This window comes from Kogia breviceps, chromosome 1 (genome assembly GCF_026419965.1).
Source record: "Kogia breviceps isolate mKogBre1 chromosome 1, mKogBre1 haplotype 1, whole genome shotgun sequence".
Classification (NCBI taxonomy): domain Eukaryota; kingdom Metazoa; phylum Chordata; class Mammalia; order Artiodactyla; family Physeteridae; genus Kogia; species Kogia breviceps.
This window is the reverse complement of record NC_081310.1, coordinates 121,313,260-121,334,904: the sequence shown is the minus strand read 5'-3', so window position 1 is coordinate 121,334,904 and position 21,645 is coordinate 121,313,260. Positions and strand designations below refer to the sequence as shown.

The 21,645-nt window shown below is 38.7% G+C and overlaps 1 protein-coding gene and 1 long non-coding RNA gene across 3 annotated transcripts in view; one reads left to right on the top strand and one right to left on the bottom strand.

Moving 5' to 3' along the window:
- The window catches only part of LOC136794872 (uncharacterized), a 340,829-nt gene that overhangs the window by 258,415 nt on the left and 60,769 nt on the right, over nt 1-21,645 (bottom strand). The window lies entirely within an intron of this gene.
- Nucleotides 19,971-21,645, top strand: part of BRDT (bromodomain testis associated) — a 47,478-nt gene continuing 45,803 nt past the window's right edge. For both annotated transcript variants that reach the window (XM_059057541.1, XM_059057546.2), the window contains exons 1-2: nt 19,971-20,159; nt 20,916-21,053. In XM_059057541.1, coding sequence (XP_058913524.1) covers nt 19,971-20,159; nt 20,916-21,053 — 327 coding nt within the window. The remainder of the gene's footprint in view (nt 20,160-20,915; nt 21,054-21,645) is intronic.

Sequence of the window (21,645 nt, the reverse complement as noted above, 5' to 3'; positions counted from 1 at the left end):
CGTGGCCGCTGAGCCTGCGCGTCCGGAGCCTGTGCTCCGCAACAGGAGAGGCCACAACAGTGAGAGGCCCGCGTACTGCAAAAAAAAAAAAAAAGAAAAAAAAAAAATTTACTAGCCAGATTTTAACAAAACCTGAAAAATTGCTGAAATGAACTGAATAATGAGTATCCAGATTCAGTAAGTACAGACAACTGTGTATTTCCGTTTGACTCTGTATCTTAGTGAGATAGCTTTATCAGCTAGGGCTGTCATTAAAACTAAACACCAAAGCAGACTGAACTAGATCTTTATCACAAAGCATTAACCAAAAAAAATGTTTTTAACTAGCAAATATGTGTAAATGCTGCACTGCTTTCACTATATCACTCATTACATTAAATATTGTGGGTTTTGCTAAACTTATTTTTACTAATGGGGTATTTGATCATGCAAAAAAATTTTGTATTTGTCTAGGCCAGCGTTTTCCAAAGTGCAGTCTATAGACCTCTACACCAGAATCCCCCCCACCGTATTCCTTAAATGCTGTTGCCTGAGCCTTGTGTTAAAGACAAACAGCTTTCAACAAACGGAGGTATTCTCCTGGGTATAATCAGAGTGACTGAAAGAGAAATGTGGAATAATTTGATGACCTTGTGATTCCCTGTAATTTAATGCTTTGTCTGTGACGCATTTCAAGTCAATGGTGAAACGCTTCCCATAATTTAATCCAGATTTGCAGCATTTCAACATAGACTTCATGATAAATTAAAACCAGCATTAGTGAAAAACCTGGATTTCATACCACCAGCTACTTTATTTAAGGGGTTTTGTCTATTTAGTGAACTGGAGGAAGAAACTAGAGACAGAGAAGACATGGATGGAGGAAATGAATGAATATGGCCAGAAGGAGAGCAGCAGAGATGGCCCTTCTACAGGAGACTCTTGCATCCCAGTTTCTGAATCCCCTAAAAAGAGACTTTTATTTCCACTGCCTTTTATCTACCCCCCTTGTGTTACTGAACCAAACTTGGGTCCACTCACCCAATGCACAGCAAAGCCAATCTACTGACACCAGGTTGTGGTGAAGGAAAGTATAGCACTTACTGCACGGCGCCCCACATGGGGCCAAGCGTGGAGAATGAGCAGCTACTGTTCAAAAGACCCAAACTTCCTGATGGGTTTCAGGGAAGGATTTTTAAAGACAGTGTGAGGTAGAGGGTCACAGGGTGTGTGATCAGCTTGTGCACAATTCTCTGATTGGTTGATGGTGAGGTAACAGGGTGATGTTTCCGGAATCTCAATCATCAGCTTTCTGATTCCACCCAGTCTGCAGTCTACTCCCTGGTGGTCAGCAAGCAGTTAACTTTTTCCACCTAGTAGGGGTTTTAACATCTCCAAAACAATTCAAGGATATTGCTCAGGATATTATTTACAGTCCTTGAGGAGGAAATAAAGGTCCTTGACTTTGTTTTAAGGCTAAACTATTATTATGTCTTGTTTGACTATTTTCCTTTGTTTCTGCATTTTCTCACTTCTCTGATTAAATTTGTTCTTTAGAAATCAGGGTAGGCCTAGGAGGCAAAAGCTTTTCTACAAACAAGACGGAGGGGACACAGTGGGTAGGCGGGGAGGTTGTCCCCAGGAAGGCCCCACAGGGTCCTGCTAGCTGTTTCAGTTGGACTGGTCCTCACTTAGAACTGCATGACCGCTAGGCCTCAAAGGGAGCTTTCTTCCTCAGTTTACATCCGTCTCCTTTCCCCCATCCCTCAAGGTTTTTTTTTTTTTTGGTGGAGTCCTAACCACTGGACTGCCAGGGAAATCCTCCCTCAAGCTTCTTGAACAGTTCTTTCCTCTCATAACTTCTGGTCCCTTGACCTTGTCTTTTTATCCTCCCAGCAGGGCAATCTCATTTCTGGTTTCCCTTTCCCTGACCCTTAGCCTGGAAGGGATCTAATATTGGGAAAGGTTATAGAACCCTGTTCCAACTGCTTCAGAGCCCAGAGCCCTTCATGCTAGTGACCTCATTATTTTGTGCAGAGTGCCCTGCAGGTCCTGGTTAGAGGTTTCCAACGTTCCTAGGATAGATACTTTGGCATGGGCACAAACCAGGGACATGATCCAAAGCCCTAAAAACTGAAACCTCCCATCTGGAATTCTAAGATGTTTTTTGAAATTGACCTTAGTAAGTTACTCGAATGCCATCCAAACGCATAAAAAGGTAGATATACCAATTAGATTCTATACTCAAGTATTCGTTAAATAAATTATGGTGGAAAAAAAACCCAAATTATTCATTCTTTGACAATTGTATTGAAGACTTACTTTTATAAAAGAGACTGCAACAGCATTAAGTAAAATAAATGGAAAGGCACATGTTTTCCAGATTAGTAGCATTGGTAATTGTATCTCTGAATATTACATTACCTTACTGTGCTTTTGAGAGACAATTTGTTTATTAACCTAAGAGATGTTATAACACATTATCTCATCACTTTTAATTTGAATTGCATCATTTTCTGGTGAAACTTACAACCAAGAAACATAAGCATTATTGATTCTGACTTACTTGCAAATCTCAGCCTTTCTAGGTAAATAAATACATAGAAGTAATATGTTTGAGGTTCTAGCTATACAAAAATTTTTTTAGTCAAGAAATTTTATCACGTTAAATATGGCCAATAATCTTTTCACCACTAGTAACATTTTAAAATTTACCTATGTGTTAATAATCATCCCTCAAAAGTATAGTAAAACAAATTCAAAGGAAAACAAAGCAAAATGAATAAGAATTTCTTCCCCTTTCATAATCTGTGTTCCAGCTTGTCAAAATAAAATTCCCCTATTGCTTATTTGTTTCTTAGGAGCCTTCGTGTACATTATAAATTTTACCTATGTGTCAACAACAATTTAAGAAATGGTCAAGTTACAATGTACAATTCTCCAATAGAAATGAATCCTTAGAATTTGTTAAGCCTAAACAAGGGGTCAGAATTCACTAAAATTAACAACACACAGCCTCCTAAGAAACAAATGAATAAGCAATAAAAGAATTTTGACAAATTGGTTTGCTTTCCTTCGAATTTTTTTAAACACTGTAACAAATTTTGCTATCATGGCTCTTTTTCTGATTTGGTCAGGGGAGATTTTTTCCCCTTATGAACCACTATTTTAGTTCTGATCAAAGAATTCAGATATTGGAAAGACTCACTGGATTACTGAAGGAATCTTCTTCCGTTCCATTATATGGATCATGACTGTCAAAGGCAGCCAAAAGACAAGGTCATTGCTCCATGTGTAAATTTTTCCTTTGGTTTGTTTGCTTTTTCAATGCAATAGAGAATATATTTGCCAATTTTCAGCCAATTAATAGAAGTTTAGATACATAGGGTTTATACAATTTCAACAATATTTGAAAGCTAGTTTCCCTTTTAAATTTCTGGGCAACCCCAGAAAATATATAGGAGCTCCCTAATACACTCTTCAGTACAAGAACATCTCTTCTGCAGTCAATATTGAGCCTTGTCAGGGAACTACAGGCCTCTTCTCAGGCCAGTTGAGGGCACTGTCTCCCACTTTTTACTTTGGCAAGAGGATTTCTCTGTTCCCTTTACCTCTTTTGTTCCCTACATTCTCATTTGGTGAAGAGTGGGTCGTTAGACCTGAAAAGACATTTTTCCAAAGGAGACATACAGATGGTAAACAGGTACATGTTAAGATGCTCAACGTCATTAATCATCAGGGAAATGCAAATCAAAACCACAAATCTCACATCTGTCAGAATGGCTATCATCAAAAAGACCACAAGTGAGCTTCCCTGGTGGCATAGTGGTTGAGAGTCTGCCTGCCGATGCAGGGGACACGGGTTCGTGCCCCAGTCCGGGAGGATCCCACATGCCGCCGAGCAGCTAGGCCTGTGAGCCATGGCCACTGAGACTACGCGTCCAGAGCCTGTGCTCCGCAACGGGAGAGGCCACAACAGTGAGAGGCCCGCGTACCACAAAAAAAAAAAAAAAAAAAAAAAAAAGACCACAAGTAACACATGTTGGTGAGGATGTAGAGAAAAGGGAACCCTAGTATACTGTTGGTGGGAATGTAAATTGGTGCAGCCACTACAGAGAACAGTATGGAGGTCCCTCAAAAAATTAAAAATAGAATTACCATACAATCTAGCAATTCTACTCTCAGGTATACATCCAAAGAAAATGAAAACACTAATTCAAAAAGATAAATGCACCCCAATATTCACAGCAGCATTATTTGCAATAGCCAAAATATGGAAGCAACTTAAGTGTCCATCAACAGATGAATGGATAAAGAAGATGTGGTGTATAAACACAATGGAATACTACTCAGCCATAAAAAGAATGAAATTTTGCCATTTTCAACAACATGGATGGACCTGGAGGATATTATGGTAAGTGAAATAAGTCAGACAGAGAAAGACAAACACTTATATGTGGAACTGAAAAAACAAAACAAACAAATGAATATAACAAAACAGAAACACAGATATAGAGAACAAACGAATGGTTATCAGTGGGGAGAAGGGTGGGGGGAGGGGCAAGATAGGGGATTAAATGTTACAAACTACTATGTATAAAATAAGACAGAAGGATGTATTGTACAGCACAGGGAATATAGGCAAAATTTTATAATAACTTTAAATGTAGTATGATCTATAAAAAATATTGAATCACTGTGTTGTATACCTGAAACTAATATAATATTGCAAACCAACTATACTTTAATAATAAAAAAGAGTAGGTCTTTAGGAACAATTCATTTATTCATTATTAGATCACTATTAACTGAACACCTGCTATATGCCAGATACTCTACTAGGTTAGTGAGCAAAACAGACAAAAATCCATTTTCTGAGTTTCCATTCAAGGAAGAGATAGATATTGAACAAATAAACAACTATATTATGTGTCAGATGGCTATATATGCTATGGAGAAAATTTGGGAAATGGACAGAGTATAAGGGTGGCAATGGCGGTTGCTCTTTTAAATAGGATGGTGAGAGAAGCTCTCACCAATAAGGTGAGTAGAAAAGTGAGGGATTAAGAAATGCAGTACAATTGGCCATTAGCGGTTCATGGATATACATTTAAAGGAATAGTTAACCGCACAGTTGTGCATTTTCCTTTAGTCAAACGGAGCTGCAAGGCACAGGGCAGATGTAAGCTTAATAAGGATTTAATTTAAGTTTTAATAAGGGCTTAATAAAGGTTGTGACCTTGCCATGCATGAAATGAGGAGGAAGCAAGAGGAGACAGAGGAGCTGAGGGTGATCACAAGAAGGGATTATCATGATTGACCACAGCATTAAAGTTGGATAATAAGGGAAGAGAGGACATAGGTGAGGGATAGTGAAAATGTGATAGAGTTAATGGATTACCGATCCCAGTGGAGGTGAAGGATAGCTGGATTCTGATTCTCTTCTAGGATCGAAATCAGAAGCCCACTGGGGTTTGATCTTCTATTTTTATTTTAGAGGGTGGGGCTCACCAATACCTCTCTTCAATTCCTTTTCTCAGGAGGTGACTGAAAATGCAGTCAAGCCCAAACAGAAATCCAGTTGACTCAAGAGGGCTAGGAATTTCTGAGGACATCCAGATTAGGTTATAGTAGTTTCACAGAGACATTTTCTGTAACTTTCTACTGTACATGATTTATATTTTTTATTGCTGATAGAAATTCTCTGTGTCATATAGTTTCACCATTCTATATGCAAAATTAACTTTCTTTTAGTGTTTTCCAGTGTTATTGTGCTATTTTTAAAATCTCGATATACAGGATTAATGGGGAAGAATTTTACAAATAAATTTTCTTAGGCTGATTAAATTCTTAAGTTTTGTGGTAGTACTATACAAAATTTATGGCTTCTCTTTTCACAGATGGAGCCCCTGTCTACTGCCCAGCCTCCCAAAATTATTTATTTGTAATCTTTACTTATTTGAAATGAATGTATTAAAATAATTATTTACTATACATGTTCATTTGCATTCAAATTTGCAACTTCTATACTTTAAGCTCTATCTGAGGAGCATTATTTAATTGTATTTAATACTATTTCCAAAATAAATAAATTTGTTAGAGAAAATTGTAAGGTTATATCTATTGGTAAATGTTATACATTTTATTGTCAAAATAATTTAGAAACTGGTTTAATTTCACTTTTTAAAAAATGAATGGATATATAAGAGCTGAAAAGCTGCTAATAAAAATATTAATGTCTAAGGCAAGTAAGAAGTCAAAATTTTAAACCATGAAATTGAATAGGCAGAAAGCAAGACTAGGATTACAAATCATGCCTCCCCTTGAAGTTAGTATATGTGCTATTTGACTCAAAACCTTTTTTTCATGCTTTGTCAACTAATTGGCTATTTCCTCAAACATTTATGGAGGAACCTACACATCACAAGTATTATTGTTCTGTCTTCTCTCAAAATGATATTTGTAATTCTTCTAAGCATTTTGCACCCCCCAAATTTACTTATTCTTAATATATGACTCACTAAGTAGATCTATCCAGGTAAACTTACCTACGATGATGTATATATAAACACAGCTTATACTAGTTCTTTATTTCAACTGTCTTTTTTCCTGTTATATGGTCATAGGTACATATCCTCTTTCTGTGATAGAGTAGAACAATCCAAACATTTATTAACTAATTCAATTATCAAATAATTATTAAGGGTCTGCTATATGCCAGGCAGATAAAACTGATAAAACTCCTTGTCCTTATGGTGTTTACAATCTAATAGGGTAAGGAGACAATAGGTAAGATAAACAGTACAAATATATAGTATGTTAGTGATTAGAATTAAGGAGAAAAGTAAAGCAGGATGGAAATAAGAAATACATTTATGTGGGCTTCCCTGGTGCCCTGGTGGCACAGTGGTTGAGAGTCCGCCTGCCGATGCAGGGGACACAGGTTTGTGCCCCGGTCTGGGAAGATCGATCCCACATGCCGCAGAGCGGCTGGGCCCGTGAGCCATGGCCGCTGAGCCTGCGCGTCCGGAGCCTGTGCTCCGCAACGGGAGAGTCCTCAACAGTGAGAGGCCCGCATACCGAAAAAAAAAAAGAAATACATGTATGTGTACATATATAATGCTTTAATTTAGATAAGCAAGCTATGGAAGATATCACTGAAAAGCTGACACGATCTGAAGAAATTGAGGGAGTAAGCCATCCAGCTCTCTGGGGAAAAGGCCTCCCAGGCAAAGAGAACACCTAGAGCAAATGCTCTGAGGCAGGAGTATGGGTAGGGTGTTCTAGGAGTAGCAAGTTTGGCTGCAGTGGAGTGAGCATGGGAGAGAGTAGCAGGCAATAAAATCAAGTATTAATGGTGGGGTGGGGGGGTAGGAAGGAGAAGGATAAAGAGCAGTTAATGTTGAGCATTGAAGACCATTGCAAGGACTTTGCTTTTTACTATGAGGGAAGTGGGAAGCCATTAAAACATTCTGAGAAGTGGAGTGACATGAATTGATTACCAACATCATTCTATGGCTGTGTTGAGTCTAAACTGAAGAAGGCCAAAAGGAGAAGCAGAAGCATTGGAAATTAGTTAGAAGTCTGTTGCAATAAACTAGATGAAAAATTATATAGACTCAGAATAGTTTGGATTCTGGATAGGTTTTGAAAATGTAACCATAAAGATTTGTTGATGAATCAGCTCTTTTTGGACTTCACTAGCTGTCAGAGGTGAGAGAGAGAATGACTGAAAATTTTGGCCTGAGTAACTGTAAGATTGCAGTTGTCATTTACTGAGATGGGGAAGACAGAGTGGAGGAGTTCGAAGGTGGATATAAAGAGTTCAGGTTTGGATATACCATGTTTAAGATGCTCTGTAGACTCTCCACATGGAAGTATCCAGTAGGGAGTTGGATGTATGAGTCTGGAGTTCAGGAAAACGTCAGGCTAGAAAAACGTAAATTTGGGAGCCAAGAGCAGATAAACCTTGGGACTGGATACACAGAAGGATGTATCAATTGGGAGAAGGTCCAAGGACTGAACATTGGAGCATTTCAACACTAAGAACAAGGATGAAGAAGGAACCAGCAAGAACTGACTTTTAGATTTAGCAACACAGAGGTAATAAATATTTTTATTTTTAGTGATGAATCAACTCCTATGTCTATATGTATTTTATTGCCTCCAAATTCCTATACAAAACCATCTGTAAATTTAAATTCCTTTAACTCTGAGTTCTGGGGATACTTGTGAATCCATGGAAGACCAGAGAGCTAGGCTTCCTCTTGTTGAATCTGATGCTAGAATGAAGGATGGAAACTTTAAAATGTCTTTTAGCTATGTTCATGTGATACCTGAATTTAAACTAAAATGCATATCTCATGGAACTACATTTGATGCTTTTCTTAAAAAAAATGTAATTACAACTACAACTATTTACATTTGTCATAGAATACTCCTGTGATATCCTAGTTTTACTATACTGGTCTTCAGCCACTTTCTTTTCGATATTTTAGAAGCTACTTTTCTCTACAAGTCTGTGTCACACATCCCTGGCAAATCTCAGTGTTGGATAAAAGCAACTATCTTACTTTTCCATGAACAGTCACCAATTTCTGGGTCTCAACTCTCTCAGATACGTCTTACTAACACCTTTCCCCAGTCAGCTTTTTCTCTTGTTCTCTATAATTATTTTAAACCTTTTTCATGCTCCTAACCTCTTTCTTGCCTTCCTCTCCCATCTTCATCCTAGATTGTATTTTGAACTCTATAGTAAACTCCCTATTCAAAATCTCTATCCAGATATCTTACAGGCACCCTGAATTCATCATGTTCAAAACTGAAAGATCAGAAGGAGAAATTAAGGAAACAGTCCTATTCACCACTGGAACAAAAAGAATAAAATACCTAGGAATAAAGCTACCTAAGGAGGTAAAAGACCTGTACTTAGAAAACTATAAAACACTGATGAAAGAAATCAAAGATGACACAAACAGATGGAGAGATATACCATGTTCTTGGATTGGAAGAATCAATATTATGAAAATGACTATACTACCCAAAGCAATCTACAGATTCAGTGCAATCCCTATCAAATTACCAATGGCATTTTCTACAGAACTAGAGCAAAAAAATCTTAAAATTTGTATGGAGACAGAAAAGATCCCAAACAGTCAAAGCAATCTTGAGGGAAAAAAATGGAGCTGGAGGAATCAGACTCCCTGACTTCAGACTATACTACAAAGCTACAGTAATCAAGACAATATGGCTCAGTGCTTTGTAACCACCTAGAGGGGTGGGATGGGGAGGGTGGGAGGGAGACGTGGGAGGGAGGAGATATGGGGATGTATGTATATGTATAACTGATTCACTATGTTATAAAGCAGAAACTAGCACACCATTGTAAAGCAATTATACTCCAATAAAGATGTTAAAAAAACAAAAACGAGAAACAAGCCTTGAAGGAACAAAACTGAAGATAGTATATGCAAATCAGATGAACCATTGGATTGAGAATTAATATAGTATGGAATGGGCAAACTGAAACCACTGTGGATTAATAATAAACTCTGTGATGAGCAAAAAAAGACAATATGGTCTTTTACAGAAAGACCTGTATATTTTTATATACAGAAATATAGATCAATGGAACAGGATAGAAAGCCCAGAGACAAACCCACGCACCTATGGTCAACTAATCTATGGCAAAGGAGGCAAGGATATACAATGGAGAAAAGACAGTCTCTTCAATAAGTGGTGCTGGGAAAACTGGACAGCCACATGTAAAAGAATGAAATTAGAACACTCAACACCATACACAAAATGGATTAAAGACTTAAATGTAAGACAGGACACTATAAAACTCTTAGATGAAACATAGGAAGAACACTCTGATATAAATCACAGCAAGATCTTTTTTGACCCACCTCCTAGATTAATGGAAATAAAAAAAAAATAAACTAATGGGACCTAATGAAACTTAAAAGCTTTTGCACAGTAAAGGAAACTATAAACAAGATGAAAAGACAACCCTCAGAATGGGAGAAAATATTTGGAAACAAATCAACAGACAAAGGATTAGTCTCCAAAATATATAAACAGCTCCTGCAGCTCAATATTAAAAAATAAGCAGCCCAATCAAATGGACACAAGACCTTAATAGACATTTCTCCAAAGAAGACATACAGATGGCCAAGAGGCACATGAAAAGCTGCTCAACATCACTAATTATTAGGGAAACGCAAATTGAAACTACAATGAGGTATCACCTCACACCAGTTAGAATGGGCATCAACAGAAAACCTATAAACAATAAATGCTCGAGAGGGTGTGGAGAAAAGGGAACCCTCTTGCACTGTTGGTGGGAATCTAAATTGATACAGCCACTATGGAGAACAGTATGAAGGTTCCTTAAAAAACTAGAAATAGAATTACCATATGACCCAGCAATCCCACTACTGGGCACATACCCAGAGAAAACCATAATTCAAAAAGACACATGCACCCCAATGTTCATTGCAACACTATTTACAATAGCCAGGTCATGGAAGCAACCTAAATGCCCATCAACAGACGAATGGATAAAGAAGATGTGGTACATATATACAATGGAATATTACTCAGCCATAAAAAGGAACAAAATTGGGTCATTTGTAGAGATGTGGATGGATCTAGAGACTGTCATACAGAGTGAAGTAAGTCAGAAAGAGAAAAACAAATATCATAGATTAACGCATATATGTGGAATCTAGAAAAATGGTACAGATGAACCGGTTTGCAAGGCAGAAATAGAGACACAGACATAGAGAACAAACATATGGACACCAAGGGGGGAAAGCAGGGGGTGGGGGGTGTGTGATGAATTGGGAGATTGGGATTGACATGTGTACACTAATTTGTATAAAATAGATAACTAATAAGAACCTGCTGTATTAAAAAATAAAATTTAAAAAAAATCAATAGAATGAATGAGAAGATAAAGTTAAGGAGAACTCTTGAAAGTAAATCAGCTAAATGATAGAAATTCCACTAAGAACAGAACAGCAGGAAAAATAAACTGCCCCCCCCCAAAAAAAATTGAACTAATGCTCTCTCCACTGCATCAAACTTGCTTTCCCCTCCTACAATCCCCTTCCCCGTAAATGGTGCCTTCTTCAAGCCAGAAACCCCAAGGCATCTTTACATCCCATCTAACACCAAATCCTGGGGAGTCTACCCCCAAATAAATCCATTCTCCATATCTTTTCAATTTTGCAACCATTTTAAGTTTTTCAAAAACTCAAATCTGGTTTTGTCACACTTCCTCTCCCCACCCATTCCCACCCTTAATTCAAATGTGATTTTGTCACAGTTCTTAAAACCCAGCAGGATCAAAGGATAATATACTCAATGATAATACACTTTAAAGGCTTTTGATACCTTGCACTCACGGTGCTTACTGCCTAGTGGGGAAAATAAGACATGAAATATAACCATGGCTATATAGGTACAATTTAGTAATAAGTGCTATGTAATTAAGTTGTAATGAGTGTAACAGTAAGACCTAATCTAGTGGAGTCCTCCTTGAGGAAATGACTTTAGGTTGACACCTGAGTGTGGGATGGAGGAAGAAGAGAGAAGAGCCCAGTACAGAAGCAGAGAGAGAGAGGAAACAGGGTACTGGGAAGAGCTGAAAGGTAAGTGTCTGGAGATGGGAGCATTGCTGGAGGGGTGGTTGCCGCTGAAGATAGATAAATCACGTAGGACCCTGTAGCTCATCCTAAGAGTTTTGATCTTTATCTTTAAAATAATGGAAAATAATTGAATGGTTTTAAGAGTGTTAACATGATGAGATTTAGCTTTTTAAAAAAGATTACTCAGGCTTCTCAGTGGAGTGTGCCTTTATCCCTTCCACTGGTTCTCAGGAGGAGAGCCAGAAAGTTGGCAGTGAGCAAGATTTACACTGTCATTCCTGGGTTTTATTTCTTTTGACCTCCCTTAGCTCTTTTTTTTTAAACATCTTTATTGGAATATAATTGCTTTACAATGGTGTGTTAGTTTCTGCTTTATAACAAAGTGAATCAGCTATACATACACATATACCCCTTATCTTCTCCCTCTTGCATCTGCCTCCCACCCTCCCTATCCCACCCCTCTAACCCTTAGCTCTTTCATGGTGTGATGGTTACACCAGAGGTCTGTACCTAGGTTACACCCTAAGCCTTACCTTTTCCCTGCATAATGAGATTTTATACAACTAAAATAAGAACACAAGTATTAAATCTAAATAAAGTAAATTCTATGGTATTAACTCTTCCACACAATTCTTGGTCATTGGGTTACTTGGAAACAAAGACCTTTAGTCCTTTCTTTCACTAAAGAAAAGCATTTTCAGCTTTTTGAGTAAGAAGAGTCTCTCTAATGTAAAAATGCCTGCAACTAGTTATTTATGTTGACCTCTAGTAGTGTGTGGCTTTCTTGTGAACACTTAGTCCTGAGGACCTTTCCTCTCACATAAAAGTGACTGAATCAAGCCATGCCAAGATGTTAATGACCCTCGGATTTGAGCTTCAGGAAACTGGAGGTTGATTGGTTTTTGACGGGTTTCTCAAGCAGTTCGTCAGCTGTTTTTGTCCTCCCCTCCCTCATCCATCCTTCCATCTAGGAATGAATATTAAAGAATTTAGAAACATTGTTTGCAGTTGGATCCAAAAGGCAACTACTGTGCTGAATATATTTTTCTAATTCACATCCACAAATAATGATGAAGTAGTGGTCAAAACTCTCAAAATCCAAACTCAGTCTCCTTACTCAGCTGTTGTGAAACAGATCTTAAGTGCTATTTTAAACCCAATGAACCATGTTGGCTCCAACCTCAGCTGCTACCACATGCTGAGCACTCACTACGTTTAAGAGAATGGAGCTTTGGGGAGGGCGGGAGGAAAGTATGTAAAACATGACAACACCGCAAGTCAAAACTCACGAATCCCCAAAACGACATGGGGGCTAATCCACTGACTTGTTTTGACGGTAAACGCCTTCAGGGCGGCGCTCCTACTCCTAAATCCTCAGCTCCCTGTATGGGGCCTGGCATTCAGAAAGCACACAGCAAACGTGCACTTGGTGAGTGAATGACCTCCGATCCATGCTCAAGCCTGGGGCCGCAGAGCTCAGATCTCAAGCACCTTTTTGGCGGTCGGACTCCAGGCCGGGCCACGTGACACGCTCCAGCCAATGGGCAGGTTGCCCGCGGAGGGTTTCCATTAAAGGCGCCTGTTGCTGCCCGCTAGCGGCCACCATTGGGGCGAGATCTGGCGGCGACGGAGGGTGGAAAGCTACTTCCCTGCAGCTCTTCATCTTGTGCAAGCTGAAGGGGACGGTCAGAGAAGGTACTTTCCACAGGGGTAAGGGAGCCCCTGCAGGAAGCACTACTCTCGGATCCGAGCCCTCGCTGTCACCTTGGGTGGGAAATAACCGTTTTTTCCTCTCCTCCCCTCCCCCATCAACATTGTGCGACAGCAGAGGCAGTTAGAGAGGCCATCCCGGCGTGTGCCTGCAGACCAGGTGAGCTGCCAGTTACTTTCCTTTGGCCTTACCAGCTGCAAGCTCATTGCCCCAGTGGACCCTCTAAAATTTTTTTGGCTTTCCTCTTAAACGCTTGGTGGTGGTGGTTGTTATTTTTTTTCCCAAGGAAGGGGTGAGAAGAGGAAGGTTGGTCCAAGGGATGGCGGTCCAGCCACCTCCCCATTTGAAAAACACTCATGGTCTTTGTAGTTCTCTTAGGTCTTGGATTGATGGATCACTGCTTGCACTGTAGTTTCGTGAATGCAGGAGAAAGCACGGAGCTTTAGCTGTAGTTGACTTTTTTGTGTGTGTTTATTCTGGGCGTGATCATTTGGGACAGGAAATTTCCCATCCTTGATTCATTTATTCGTTCAACTAACATTATTAAGCCCTTGGAACATACTAAACCCTTTGTTGGGTGTTGCGGAATCTGAAGTTGGGGCAGGCCTCAAGGGCTGGCTTGTGTTAAGAATTAAAATGAGGTATGTACAGGGTGCTTTGGGACCTGTGGGAAGGGCCCGGGTGGTTGGAAAGGAGCAAGGGAGGGTTTCTGGGTAGGCAATAACTGAGCTGGGTCTTGAGATGAAATAGAAGTTAGTCTAAAGAGTGAGGGGAGGGCTTCCCTGGTGGCGCAGTGGTTGAGAGTCCGCCTGCCGATGCAGGGGACACGGGTTTGTACCCTGGTCCGGGAAGATCCCACATGCCGCGGAGCGGCTGGACCCGTGAGCCGTGGCCGCTGAGCCTGCGCGTCCGGAGCCTGTGCTCCGCAACGGGAGAGGCCACAGCAGTGACAGGCCCGCATACCGGGAAAAAAAAAAAAAAAGAGGGGAGCTCTGGTGAGGAGGGGAAATTTTCCAAAAGCCTAGATGTGTGAGCACAAGAGTAGGTGGGACAGTGGAAAACTGGCAGATTTTTGAACATGGCTGGCACCATGTTGGGAGAGTAGCAAGAGGTGAGTCTAGTGAGATAGGCAAGGGACCATGAGAGGGTTTGTTTATTGGTATGTCATGAAGGGCTATAGGTTGAGCAGTATGATCTTAAGTTGCTGAACAAAAATCACAGCATCACCATTGCTTGCATGAATTCAGGTGGGAGATAACAAGTGATTGAACAAAAGGAGTGGTTTGGGAGATGGAAATTAGGAACACCATAAGTATTCAGAATATGTAAATTTATATTCAAGAGTCAGTTGTTTAGAGGTATTTGATGCCTTGGAGTGGCTGAGATCTGCAGAAAAGTAGTAAAGAAGACAAAGGAAAAACTGTGGAATATTAATGGGTTAGCAGAAGATGAGATTATGAATTCCTCTGGAATTCTAATCTGACCCACCTATTTGTTCCCTTAGCACCCTCTTAACCTCTGTCACAGCAATAATTATATGTATCCTGTTGGAATTGCCTATTTATAAGTCTCTGTAAAGAGATTATTGTATCCCCCAATTCCTAGCTCAGTGCTTGCCACCATTGTAGGTGCTTTGTAAATATTTAGTAAGTGAACAAACAGAATCTGGGGAAAGTGGTATCCTGGAAACCAGAAAAGAGTTTCAAGAGAGTCACAATAGTCTAGTGACAGATATAGCTGAGAGGTGAAGTAAGGTATAAGATTCAAAAAGAATCCATTGGATTTAGCAAGTAAATATCGTAAGTATTAACCTTAGTGTAAGGGGAGTTTTAGAGGAATGGCAGGAAAAAGTCATGTGTGATGTGGGAAGTAAAGACTGTTATTTTTTAGGATGCTCTGGTGTGAGATACAGAAGAGAGAAATTGAGACTACAAGGATAGAATAGGATCAAGAGAGGAATTTTTAAGGAGACTTGAGAAAGTTTATATGGAGGGTAAGCTAGTATAGAAGTATTGAAGATACAGGCAGAAGAGAGCAAGGACCTTCAGCAGGGGTGTTATCTAGAGTATCTGGGAAAAGATTTCAGACAAGAAGATTGAGGGAGGAGAAGATGAGAAGACTGAACCATTGTGAAGAATATACATTTTCTACAAATTAACCTGATTGACCTTAAATAAAACCTGATTTTATTTTGAAGAAACCATTTTCTCCCTTGAACTGGAGATGGCTAATTTGATGGTGCAGGATTTGGAGTCAGTATTTGAGCTCATCACAGGGCAGATTGCTTTTGATCTTTCTGAGCCCTAGAGGCATCTGATATTCAGAATCCAAACTTCTTTTTCATCTCACTATCACCACTTTTATTCAGGATATACAGGAGATAGGAGTATTTGAAACCAAACTATTAAGCAGTCTTTTACAAACCTAATAAATACACAAAACCCAAATAGAAAAAAAGAGAATGCTTTGAGGGATATAACACCAGAGGCTTTTAAGCAAAAATAATTTAAAACAGGGAAAAAAAGGTAAATTTCAGAAAATGTTAATAAAGTATACGAAACCAAACTGAATTAGAAAATCAGACGAGACCAATAGATTCTTAGACAGTGGGGTTTTTTTTATTGTTTTCTTTTTTCTTCCAGTTTTCTTGAGATATAATTGACCTACAGAACTGTATACATTTAAGGTGTACAGCATAATGATTTGATTTATATATATCATGAAGTGATTATCACAATACAATTAGTAAATGTCCATCATCTCATATAGGTACAAAATTAAAGCAATAGAAAAAAAATTTTTTTCTTGTGATGCGAGCTCTTAAAGAATCCAAGCTCTTTATGCTGTACTGCTTCCCTGCATGTGTAAGATCTATGAACCCAACCAGAAGTGCCACCACACAGCAAAATAACTTATATGTTTCTTGTAACATTTTGGAAACATTTTTTAGCTTATGTGTGCATTTCAGGAAATCTTTGGCCTATATGTATTTGTCAGGGATGACTGAAACATTCACAACAACCCTAAAGGCTCTCTTTTTCTTAGAAGTTTAAAATTTCACTCTACAAGTTGGAATAACCTATAGGGAACAGTTAAACATCTAGCAAAATTTAAATGCATTGGCCCAGAAATTGTCAATAGAAATAAATCCAGTAGGCCAGGCCAAAAGAAGAAAAAGAAGAAAGGAAGAAATATATCCAATAGGTATTGGCATATGTATGCAATGATATATTTACTTATTAATGAGTAGATACTCACTGCAACATTGCTTATAATATCCATATATCCACATCCATAAGATTACATACTATGCAGGCATTAAAGAGGGAGGGGGCTGCTCTGGGACATTTTCTAAGATGAATTAAGTGTAAAGAACCAGTTTCAAAAAGGATACACAAGAAATTGCTAAGAGTAAGGAGGGGGATCTGGTTGGCTGGGGGACAAGAATGGGAAAGGAAACTTTGTGGTATACCATTCAAACCATGTGGATGTTAAAATTCAAATAAACTTGTTTATTTTTTGAAATCCGTAAATGATATATTATCTTTAAGAATTTCTCCAGAATTCCCAAGATTATTTTATAATGAGCTGTTGTGTGGACAAAAGGGATCTGATTTTCAGGCAACTTGCCCATGGAACCATAGAATGATTGACAAGGTGATGCTACATTATTATGTGATTATCAAAGTAAACCAGAATTTTATTTATTTATTTATTTATTTTTGGCTGCATTGGGTCTTCGTTGCAGTGCATGGGCTTCTTCTTTTTTTTTTTTTTTTTTTTTTGCGGTACGCGGGCCTCTCACTGTTGTGGCCTCTCCTGTTGCGGAGCACAGGCTCCGGACGCACAGGCTCAGCGGCCATGGCTCAAGGGCCCAGCCAGTCTGCGGCACGTGGGATCCTCCCGGACCGGGGCACGAACTGCCATGTCCCTTGCATCGGCAGGCGGACCTTCAACCACTGCGCCACCAGGAAAGCCCCTGCATGGGCTTCTTATCGCAGTGGCTTCTCTTGCTGTGGAGCACTGGCTCTAGGCATGTGGGCTTCAGTAGTTGTGGCTCGCCAGCTCGAGTGCAGGCTCAGTAGCTGTGGCGCATGGGCTTAGCTGCTCCGCGGCATGTGGAATCTTCCCGAACCAGGGCTCAAACCCATGTCCCCTGCATTGGCAGGCAGATTCTTAACCACTGTGCCACCAGGGAAGCTCCATCAATGACTTTTTATTGAGTTCTAGTTCATATTTGTATAAGATGAGGAGAAAAGTGAAATGATGAGATAAAATTATAAGTCATCTCCAAGTTAATTCATTTTAATGTAGTGGTTCGAAACCTGACTGCACATCAGAATGTCCAGAGAACTTAAAAAAGAAACAAAACTGATTCTCAAGCTATATCTCCAGAGGTTTGGACCTAGGCAATGGTTTTTTGGTTTTTTTGTTTGTATTTTTTTTTTTTTGATAGGTAAGAAGTGGATTTATTTAGAGAGATACACATTCCATAGACAGTGTGGTCCATCCCAAAAGGCAAGAGGACCTTGGTAGATGGGCCATCTCAGAAGCGCATTGGTATTTTTTAAATGATCCACAACACTTCACACCCATTACAATGGCTACTATTAAACAAAGTAACAGATGTTGTGAGGATGTGGAAAAACTGGAACCCTGTAGATGGTGGAAATGTAAAACAGTGTTGCTGCTGTGGAAAACAGTATGGGATTCCTCAAAAATTAAAAATAAAATTACCATATGATCTAACAGTTCCACTTCTGCACTCTGGGGATATATCTCTAAGTATTAAAAGCAGGGTCTTGAAGAGATATTTATACATCCATGTTTTTATAGCAGCACCATTCACAATAGCCAAGAGGTGGAAGCTACTCAAGTGTCTGTTAATGAATGAATGGGGAGACAAAATGTGTATACATATAATAGAGTATTATTAAACCTTAAAATGAAGGAAATTCTTACATATGCTACAATATGGATGAACCTTGAGGACATTATGCTAAAATAGATAAGCCAGTCACAAAAAGACAAATACAGTATGATTCTACTTATGTGAGATTCCTGGAGTAGTCACATTCATAGAAACGGAAAGTGGAATGGTGGTTGCCAGCGGCTGGGGAGAGGGGAGAATGAGGAGTTGTTTAATAGGTATAGTATAGAGTTTGGGTTTTGTGCGATGAAAAAGTTCGGGAGGTTAGTTGCTCAAAAATATGAATATACTTAACACTGCTGAACTGTACACTTAAAATGGTTAAGATAGTAAATTTTATGCTGTATGTAGTTTGCCACAATTTTAAACGAAGGACCCACAAGTGATTAATATGCAGCAAGAGCTGAAAACAAACACTGCTTTAATGAAAAAAAAAAAAAAAAAGTAAATTGGCTAAATGTTAACACTGAAAAATGGACAATTTATTTAATAGTCATACTTTGCTGATACACTTGGTAGTACCTTTGCTCTTTTATCCTTAAAGTAATAATGTTGTCTAGGAATGTTAGATACCATCTTTCTGAAATACTCGTGAAGCTTTAAACTATTTTATTTTAGGTGTAGAAATATTCACTAAAGAGTAGCATATTAACACTTGTCTTTTTTTTTTTTTTTTTTTTTTTTTTTGTGGTACGTGGGCCTCTCACTGTTGTGGCCTCTCCCGTTGCGGGGCACAGGCTCCGGACGCGCAGGCTCAGCGGCCATGGCTCACGGGCCCAGCCGCTCCGCGGCATGTGGGATCTTCCCGGACCGGGGCACGAACCCGTATCCCCTGCATCGGCAGGCGGATTCTCAACCACTGCGCCACCAGGGAAGCCCAGCACTTGTCATTTTTCTTCCTAGTAATTCGCTTTTAAAATAAATCACTTTATTTAAATTAGCCAGAAAAATTCCTTTGCCTTTCTCCCCTCACTGATTAATAATTATAGAATAACTTTATACTCAGATAGTTATTCTTTAACCATCTCTTTAACATTCCCTGTTATTTCATTTTTACCAGGAATTTATAGACTTTACCTGCTAAGACCTCAATTTGTGTTTAAGAAAGGCAGAAAGAAATTACTGTAAAAGATTGGAATAACTTAAATCATCCAAAATGGAGGCATACATAATGAAACAACTTTTAGTGCTTACATAGAAAAAGGTTCGTATTTGTACAAATAAATTTATCATTTGGCTTTTCTTTTTTTCTTTTTTCTTTTTTCTTTTTTCCTGCTGTCCTAGTCATGATATGCTTTAAAATATGAAATCTGCTACTCTTGAAGAAAACTTTTCTGTTTCTATAAAAACCACTTTAAAGGTGCTTTGAAAATAACTCAAGTTTTGGTCATCCCTGGTGGCGCAGTGGTTGGGAGTCTGCCTGCCGATGCAGGGGACACAGGTTCGTGCCCTGGTCCAGGAAGATCCCACATGCGGCGGAGCGGCTGGGCCCGTGAGCCATGGCCACTGAGCCTGTGCGTCCGGAGCCTGTGCTCTGCAACAGGAGAGGCCACAACAGTGAGAGGCCCGTGTACCGCAAAAAAACCCCACAAAAACTCAGTTTTTCTGTTGTTTGTTTTCTGGTTTCTTTTTTTTTGTTTTTTAGGGCATGTACCTATAGACAACACTAGAATATAAGGACTTGAAGCAGTTGAGAATGTCTCTGCCAAGTCAACAAACAGCTATTGTTAACCCTCCACCACCAGCGTATATAAATACTAAGAAAAATGGGCGATTGACGAATCAACTGCAGTATCTACAAAAAGTTGTCCTGAAGGCTTTGTGGAAGCATAGTTTTTCCTGGCCTTTTCAGCAGCCTGTGGATGCTGTCAAACTAAAGTTGCCCGTGAGTGTGTCTTATAATTATGTTAGTTTAAAACAAGTAAAACCCTGTAAATATCCTCTGATAGAAATAATATTATGAAATATATTTAACTTAATAAACAAATTATTCAGCACCACTAAAGAATATCCCAACGAGTATTTTTTCCTAAAACAAAAAACTCGTTTTTCTGAGCATTGAAATTCTCATTTTAGCAAGTTGTGGTAAACTGTAAGTATCAACATATGCTTTCTTGTATATAGCACATGTCCCTTGACCTTTTGGTGTAAGGTTGTCATAAGTGTTCCCTTCTCCAAGAAGTCACTCGTGACACATCCTGACAGACTCAGGTGTTTCACATACAGAATTCAACTTTAGGTCTTATATTAAAAACTTTTAGCCTTCTGATAACAGAATGGTTAAGTAATTTGTAATATAACTAGTAAACTGTAGAGCTGGGATCATACTCTGGATTTGTCAGACTCCATAAATTTTAGTTTCTTTTTCTTCATGCCCTTGTTATTTTCCAGGATGGTTCTACTCTTATATTATTTCGTTATTCTTTCTTTATTGGCTTTTTTTCCCCTTCTATCTGAAGAAAAATGCCATGGTAATCAACTTTGTTTCTCATGACAAAAGGTTTTGGTTTCTATATTATCGCTTTTAATCAATTGCTCTCTCAAGTTACAGGTATATAGCTTCTTAAATTTCTTTGGGTACCAATTGTTGTAGTGAATTCATTCTTACTACTAACATTTAGAATTTCTTCTTACACCATAGGATTACTATACCATTATAAAAAACCCAGTGGATTTAAATACAATCAAGAAGCGCTTGGAACATAAATATTATGTGAAAGCTTCAGAATGTATAGAAGACTTCAATACAATGTTTTCAAATTGTTATTTATACAACAAGGTCTGTAAGCCTTATGCTATACTTGCTAATTCTTTTCTCTTACATACAGAGTAAAGAGATGTGTATAAACAAGTGTGCTGATTTCAAATTTCAAGTCTTGACTTGGGGTACATTCCATATTTTTAAAGATAATGTTTTTTACTTCATTTCCTAATTTTCATGTATCAATATTTGTTCATTTTGCCATATTTTTTGATATATTTTTGTCTGAATAGGTATAATGGCTTATTATGTTTTAAAAAGTAAAATACTAATGATTGCTGGTTTCTGTGAATAAAGTGTTATCTCAAAATGTTCTCTACTACACTTCTGCCATTTTAGTTATAATATGAATGATAAATCTTATTATACACTAATCTTGGTTAAATTTTTATGGTATGGATCTCTAGTTATAATCTAAGAAGCCAAACAAATGACATACTTATTATTTTTTCTTTCAATAAATTTATTTATTTATTTATTTTTGGCTGAGTTGGGTCTTTGTTGCTGGGCACGGGCTTTCTCTAGTCGCAGTGAGCGGGGTGCATGGGCTTCTCCTTGCCGTGGCTTTTCTTGTTGCGGAGCATGGGCTCTAGAGCACAGGCTCAGAAGT